This window comes from Pipistrellus kuhlii, unplaced genomic scaffold (assembly GCF_014108245.1).
Source record: "Pipistrellus kuhlii isolate mPipKuh1 unplaced genomic scaffold, mPipKuh1.p scaffold_m20_p_27, whole genome shotgun sequence".
In the NCBI taxonomy this organism is placed as follows: Eukaryota; Metazoa; Chordata; class Mammalia; order Chiroptera; family Vespertilionidae; genus Pipistrellus; species Pipistrellus kuhlii.
This window is the reverse complement of record NW_023425526.1, coordinates 2,885,918-2,893,841: the sequence shown is the minus strand read 5'-3', so window position 1 is coordinate 2,893,841 and position 7,924 is coordinate 2,885,918. Positions and strand designations below refer to the sequence as shown.

The 7,924-nt window shown below is 45.3% G+C and overlaps 1 protein-coding gene across 2 annotated transcripts in view; it reads right to left on the bottom strand.

Moving 5' to 3' along the window:
- Positions 1–977: 977 nt before the first annotated feature.
- NPHP1 (nephrocystin 1) overlaps positions 978–7,924 on the bottom strand; it is a 70,722-nt gene continuing 63,775 nt past the window's right edge. Inside the window, exons 17-20 of one of the 2 annotated variants that reach the window (XM_036454034.2) lie at positions 6,985–7,097; positions 6,529–6,602; positions 3,232–3,276; positions 978–1,403 (exon numbers count right to left, since the gene is read on the bottom strand). In XM_036454034.2, the coding sequence (XP_036309927.1) occupies positions 1,131–1,403; positions 3,232–3,276; positions 6,529–6,602; positions 6,985–7,097 (505 nt within the window). In that variant the 3' untranslated portion in view covers positions 978–1,130. Of the gene's footprint in view, positions 1,404–3,231; positions 3,277–6,524; positions 6,603–6,984; positions 7,098–7,924 lie in introns of those variants that run through there. The other variant, XM_036454036.2, reaches the window with a different exon arrangement.

Below are 7,924 nucleotides of genomic sequence, written 5' to 3'. Positions count from 1 at the left end.
CTGAACCCAGCTCTACCCCTTATTCTCTGGGCAAGTCTTAACATTGTCAAGATTTTGAATACAAAGAAGCAAAAAACACCCAACTGGAAAAGCAAAAACAAAAGAATCCAAAAAATTGAAGACAGTGTAAGAAGCCTCTGGGACAACTTCAAGCGAACCAACATCAGAATTATGGGGGTCCCAGAAGAAGAGAGAGAGCAAGATACTGAAAATCTATTTGAAGAAATAGTGACAGAAAATTTCCCCCACCTGGTGAAAGAAATAGACTTATAAGTCCAGGAAGTGTACAGAACCCCAAACAAAAGGAATCCAAAGAGGACCACACCAAGACACATCATAATTAAAATTCCAAGAGCAAAACTCAGAGCGAGAATATTAAAAGCAGCAAAAGAAAAACAGTTATCTACAAGGGAGCACCCATACGATTGTCAGCTGATTTCTCAACAGAAACCATGCAGGCCAGACAGGAGTGGCAAGAAATATTCAAAGTGATGAATAGCAAGAACCTACAACCAAGATTACTCTACCCAGCAAAGCTGTCATTCAGAATTGAAGGGCAGATAAAGAGCTTCACAGATAAGAAAAAGCTAAAAGAGTTCATCACCACCAAACCAGAATTATAAGAAATGCTGAAAGGTGTTCTTTAAGAAGAGGAAGAAGAAGAAAAAGGTAAAGATAAAAATTATGAACAACAAATACATACATATCTATCAACAAGTGAATCTAAAAACCAAGGGAATAAAAAATCTGATGAACAGTATTAACTGGTGAATATAATAGAATCAGGGGCATAAAAAGGGAGTGGACTGACAATTCTCAGGGGAAAAGGGGAGAGGGTGGTGCGAGAAGAGACTGAACAAAAATCGTAACCTATGGATGAGGACGGGGGTGGGGGGTAGGGGGGGAAGGTAAGGGCAGAGGGTGAGTGGGAACTGGGTGGAGGGGCGCTATGGGGGGAAAAAGAGGAACAACTGTAATAATCTGAAAATAAAGATTTATTAATTTTTTTTAAAAAAAAGATTCACATGAACAGATAGTTATTTCTTATAGAATGTGGTCTACACAAGGACGAGTAAAGCTAAGTTCGACGTGACCGTTACTTCTGGCTGCACTTCATGGGGGCAGCACTCTCAGGCTGCTTTCTGTCTCATTTCACCCAGGAAGTCGTAGGTCTGCTCTGAAATGTCAAAAGGTTCATGGACACCCTCTGGTGACAGCAGAGCTTGGAGAGCACCCTGGTTTTCTCGGTTTTGCTTCAGGAAGTCAGCGATGACTTTCCACCGCGCGGCCTCGGTCTCCTCTTCTGCCCACCTGAGCGGGGGCAGGAGTGCGGAGTGGAGAAGGGGCACCGCACAGTCGTGGTAGACGAGGAGAAATGCAGCCTTCAGGAACTCTGTGTCTCTCTAGGAAAACACCACAACAGCTGTGAATGGATCCACATCATTACGTGTTAAATTCTACGAACTCTGCTGACTAAAAGCCATTACAGCTGGGCGGAGGTGCCGCAGTGCCGGCGGGTCGGGTCAGTGGCTCGGCACTGGGGAGGCAGCAGGACATGGAACTCGGCTGGGGTGACTCCTGGAAACCAGGGCTCTCCTAAGGCACTGAGGGTGTCTCACACATCCTCCCAAGGAGAATGGGCGCTGAAGTCTAATTCCGGTGACAAGGATGTGGGTCCAAGTACATACAACAAAAGCACAACGTGAAGCCAGCTGTGCCCCTTACTTCCATCACAGCACATCAGACGATAAGTGTACAAGGGAAGGGCCATGTGTGCTCTGTGTGAAATCCAGAGAAAGGACCCCAGCAGTACGGACCCACTGTCGGGCTCTCCCTGTAACAAGAGGACTGCAGTGTAGACTGTCACTCAGCCCCCACACGGACAGGCTGAGCGGGAATCACCGGGCAGGGCGCTGGGAAGGTGGAGGCGTCCCCACACTGTGGAGTCTGCACAGAGATGCCGCCCTCCAAGCACACCCTGTGCGCAGGGCAATCCCCACGGGTCCCAGGCCCAGCACCTTGCCCATGGCTACACCACAATAGCATTAAACCTCCAATTCTAGCCCGGCCGGAGTGACTCAGTGGTTGAGTGTCAACCCATGACCAGGAGGTCACAGTTCGATTCTCAGCCAGGCACACGCCTGGGTTGCGAGCTCAATTCCCAGTGTAGGCATGCAGGAGGCAGCCAATGGATAACTCTCTGTTTCTGTCTCTCTCTCTCTCTCTCTCTCTCTCTCTCTCTCTCTCCCTCCCTCCCTCCCTTTCTCTTTGAAGTCAATAAAAATATGGCAAAGGTCAAATAAGGATACAATATGGATACTTTTTTTCAACTTTTAGGGTTTTTAGTTTGTAGATAATTAAGACTTTTTAAGTCCAAAACACCATGGCCCATGGGTCCATGGAGCCCCTGTTTTTATAAACCAAGTTTTATAGAAACAGCTGGGCTCAGATGTTACAACGGCAAAGTTGAGTCACTGTGACAGAGAACATAGGGCCCAAAAAGCCAAAAATACCGACCATGTGGCCCTTTCCAGACTGTCCTTGGACCGCAGGGTGGAGCAGTCAGTGTGTTGCTCACTGACGGGGATGGTGCTCTGGTTTGTAATGACCTCGCTTCTGTGGCAACGGGGCACACCCTGTGTTTCCAGTGTCTGACACGGCTCAGGCAGTTTTCTTTTTCCTTCTCCTTACCTGGCGTGCACTTTGAGAGCAGGAGGAATATTTTTTTAATAGGAGAAATTTGATAGTCAACTGGGAGCTTTGGTTTAGAATCTCCCCTCAACTAAATGATACTTAGTGACCTGAAACAACTCCCGATCCAGCGTCGGTTCACTTCAGGAAGCGGCACCCAGACACTCCTGGGACGTGTCTCTACAACCGTGTAAGGGACTAGGAGGAATATGACATGGCCCCGTTAGCCTAAAAGGAGCCTATGTTAGAATGTGTGAGCAGTGACACTGCGGGTGTCAATGCAGATGAATCACGAGAATTCTGGTGTTTTCCTATTACACAGTGTTTTACAAAGTATTATACTTTAAAAAGATATTAGCTTGTAAGAGCATGTAATAAATAACTTCAAAGTGCAATGGGTATTTAATTTTAAGGCGTGCCTTTAACATTTATGTAAAACGATTTGTACTCATTCAGTAGAAACTCATCTGGCCACTGGTAAAGCTAGCAATGAAACGACTGGTCCGCAGTGTGTTAAGTGCATGTGGAAAAGCAGGTTACCTTCTCTGATCTTTTAAATGTACTTTCTTTCTCAGCCCACGAACTCTGAAAAGGAAGCAAATGCTATGTTAATCTGAGGGTTCACTAGTCTTTGCCACAGGCCTGCAAGTTTACTGTAATTAAGCTGGTGCCGGGGTTTAGAACTCTGTCAGGACCGCCAGCGTAAGAGCGGTCTGAGGACGCCGCTTCTAACCACGAAGCCAGACCGGCCAGGCAGAAGCCCGTGCTTTTGCACGTTAAACCAATGTAAGATCAGAATCAGTGAAGGCCAACACACACATTCAAACTGCACAAACAGCCGAAACTGGTGTGGCTCAGTGGATAGAGCGTCGGTCTGCGGACTCGGGGGTCCCAGGTTCGGTTCCGGACGGAGGCGTGTGCCTTGGTTGCGGGCACATCCCCGGTGGGGGGTGTGCAGGAGGCGGCTGATTGGTGTTTTTCTCTCATCGATGTTTCTAGCTCTCTGTCCCTCTCCCTTCCTCTCTGTGAAAAATCAATAAAATATACTTTTTAAAAAAACAAAAACTGCACAAACACAGCATCTGAACAATGAAACACTAGTGAGCTTTTCAGGCGAGCCAGCAGAGAGGTGGAAAACTGTCCAGTACCACACCAGTCTCCAGTTCTGTCTGCTGGACAATGACAATGGACACAGGACATGAATGCTGTTCAGTTTTGCAAGTTAATATTCTACCTGCCCACGGGGTTTCACCAATGCTCTTTTACAGAAATAAGAACCCCAAGTTCAGGTAGCCCCACGGAAGTCGGGATTGAAGCCGCCAGTGCCAGCTCTGCACGCTGTACCCGAGGGGTGCCCAGGCTCCAGCTGCTTGTTCCGGGGCCTCCCGCGGTGCCTGTTGGCTGCTACCTTCCTCTGGCAGCTGAGTTCATGCTTTCCGTGGATGCATCGACCTTCCTCAGTGGGGAGGCCCCGGGGTGACCATGGCATTTGGCACAAGACGAAGAGTCTCCAGAAACAAAGAAGTTTCCCACCGAGACCACAGAGGTGCGCTCCCCCTCCCTCCCCCCTGCAGGAGCCTCGTCCCAGATGCTCAGTTGGAAGGACCGCCTTAGGGCCTGTGCTCCTCCCCCGATGGCGGCTGCGCCTGGGGCCAGAGAGTTTGAAAAGGACCCTTAGAGGCCAGAGCTCCTCACTAACCAGACCAGGAGCCATTATCGTCATCAAAGCACCAACAACAAGCTGAACTTTGCTAAGTTAACAGTGAGAGGCTCACACGTCACAAACTGTAAGGAATCTGACTTAACGCAAACAGGTTGGTGTATGACCTTTTCAATGTATTGCTGGAGCTGGTTTGCTAATATTTTGTTGAGGAATTTAACATCTATGTTCATCAGGCATATTGGCCTATAATTTTATTTCTTTGTAATGTCCTTATCTATATATTTCTTCTTCTTACAGCAGGTCCTTTAACATTTCTTGCAATACTGGTTTAATGGTAATGAACTCCTTTAGCATTTTTTTTCTGAGAAGTTCCTTATTTCACCTTCAATTGCTGGTTAGAATAGTCTTGATTGCAGGTCCCTGCTTTTCATTACTTTGAATATTTCACACTAATCTCTCATGGCCTGATGTGTTTCTATTGAGAAATCAGCTGACTGCCTTATGGGAACTCCCTTATAGGTAACTATCTCTCTCTTGATTTTTTTTTTTTTTTGTTCGTTTGTTTGTTTTTCTATCTCTTGATGCCTTTAAGATTCACTCTTTGTTTTTAACCTTTGCCACTTTAATTATATGTCTTGGCTTGGGTGTCTTTCAGTTTCCTAAACTTCACTGGGACTCTGTTTCCTGAACTTGTAAATTTTTTTCCTCCACCAGGTTAAGAAAGTTTTCAGCCATTATTTCTTCAAACATTGTTTCTTGTCTGTCCCTTGTTCTCTCTCTCTTCTCCTTCTGGTACCCCTATAATGTGAATAATTGATTGGCTGTCTCTTGCACACACCCCCACTGGGGATCAAGCCCAAAACCTGGGCATGTGCCTTTGACCGGAATCAAACCTGGGACCCTTAGCCCACAAGCCAGCACTCTATCCACAGACCAAAATTGGTATGGCTCATGGCTTTTTAAAAATTTGACATTTATTATTATTGAGCCAGCAATGGGAGACCAGGTGGTACACTCCCCAGGCTGCTGCTGCAGCAAAAGAATGTTCATCCCTATGAAGGTGGCATCTGGGTCTTTCCGGCAGACTGAAGACCCACTGATTTTCACCACCAGATGCTATGTGGGCTCCTCTTCCCATTTCTGTTGCTCTGGGTTCTCTCTACATGGGGTTGAGACCCCATGATACTGGGAGGCAGTAGTTTTGTAGCCACAATATCCCTCCAGCTTCTCAGCCATTGCCGCACCTGGGTGTGGGGGCCAGCCCTTTCCACGTCTCCACTCTTCTTGCCAGTCTCTATGTGGCCTCTTCTATAAATCCTTGGTTAATATATTTCAGGTTAGCTGGCCTTCAGTTAGTTATGCAGGTTGACTGCTCTGTAATTTAGCTGTAAACCCAGTTTAGGGTGGGAAGCAGATGGGTGTAGTTCCCATCTACTCTGTAACCATATTGGGATCTATCCTGTAATGTCTTCCACTCCCATCTCAGCACGTCAAAACCAGACTTGGCTCCAGTGTGAACTAGGTCCATCTCACCCAGGACCTCTTTAATGGAACAGTCCCTGGTCCTCGTTTGCAGCCTTATTAAGTCTCCAAGGACCTGGGTCATGCTTCCCCTGTGGCACCTGCCATGTTATCTGTACATCTGCCTTCTAATACTTGTTGACCCTGTTACGATAAGTTGAACTTTATAAAATTGACATTTTGAAGGTCAAAAATGGCTGAAAATTGAAGAATTCATGTGGTTCAACCAGCTTCTATTTCATGCAGCAGACAGTATATGTCGAATTAAATAATGATATGTGTGTCCTGATTCTCCCTCTGAGAACTCAGTTCATATATCTAACAAACCATTTTGGAATTTTGCTCTTAGGCCACAATTAGTGGCCATCTTAAGTTAAGGAACAAACAACAAATAAGAGATTGTAACAGTGTACACAACATGCTTATTGCTGTGTAATAAGCCCTTCACCTACATATTGGGTGCTGGGCAGCCTGGAAAAGTAGCACTCATGCTAAGAAAGGAAGGATTAGCTCAAGTCACATAAAAAGTGGATGCAGATCAGCAGATGTCATCCAAATAGGGGTAAGAAAAAAAAAAGAATAGGTCTCAGAATGCACTAATGTGTGTTTAATTGCTTTCAGAACCCACCAGATCCCATCATGATACTACCCACCCTGAGTGCATCCATCACGTCAGGCTGCTCCAAGAGCTTGGGGAAGGTGGCCAGTACGGGGTTACTGATCACATCTGAAATACAAAGACCAAAAAGGATTTACACAAACTTTATCCAATATGTTTTACTACAACAGACACAGCATATATTCAAGTTGGAATCACTGTGTCACAAGATTTGTTGATAACACATTCTAACACTTTAACCTCTAGGAGCTCAAAGCTGTCCCCTCAACCTCCATCCCCCACTATATCCACATCACGGATGTGTGAGTCTTGTACCAAGTAAACAGAGCTTTTAGGAGGGGAACATCCTATTATTTCTGTGTTTTCTCCAGCCTCACTTCCTCAAGACTGGTCTCACCTTTGGAAGCAGAAGATACAGGCAAACATAGGTTACATTTACTCAAAGCATGATGCATTATTGTACAAGAGGAAATTACAAAGACCCCCTTACCAGCACTTTGCATGCTCAACCTGTCTTTCAGGAGTACATCTCCAAGAATTTGGCGATAAAATATCAACAAATGAATGTAGGACATGCTTCCAATTAATGTTTCCGGCAGTAAACTATTAAAGAAGAAAATAAATGTTTTCACTAAACAATATCCTACACTCCAGCTTACAATGTTTTTTAAATGTGTGTTTATTACTTTAATGAACTATTCCAAGTTTTGTTTCATCATTGGGAAAAATGCAACAATTATATGGGAAATTCCCACTCCAAGTTGGTCACGTTAAACTTCAGATAACTTACATTTTTATGGGTACACTTTCAAGTCTCCACTCTGGCCTGCCATACTTATGCTTCCATTTTAGCTTCCATACCCATATTAAATGTCAAAATTTTTTAAATCCATGAGCCCTACCAATTTTGCTCTGTGGATAGAGTACTGGCCTATGTACTGAAGGGTCCAGGTTTGATTCCGATCAAGGGCACATGCCCAGGTTTTGGGCTTGATCCCCAGTGTAAGGTATGCAGAAGACAGCCAATCAATTATTCTCTCTCATCATTTTGTTTCTATCTCTCTCTCCTTCTCCCTTCCTCTCTGAAATCAATATATTTTAAAAAAAAGGCATGATTACGTGTTTTGGAAATAAGGAAACTAGTCCAGCTACATGGTTGTTGTTGTTTGTGTGTGTGTGTTTTAAGTATATTTTATTGATTTTTTTACAGGGAGGAAGGGAGAGGGATAGAGTTAGAAACATCAATGAGAGAGAAACATCGATCAGCTGCCTCTTGCAACACCCCCTACTGGGGATGTGGGGATGTGCCCGCAGCCAAGGTACATGCCCTTGACTGAAATCGAACCCGGGACCTTTCAGTCCACAGGCCGACGCTCTATCCATTGAGCCAAAACGGTTTCGGCCAGCTACATGTTTTAACAAAGCCATGT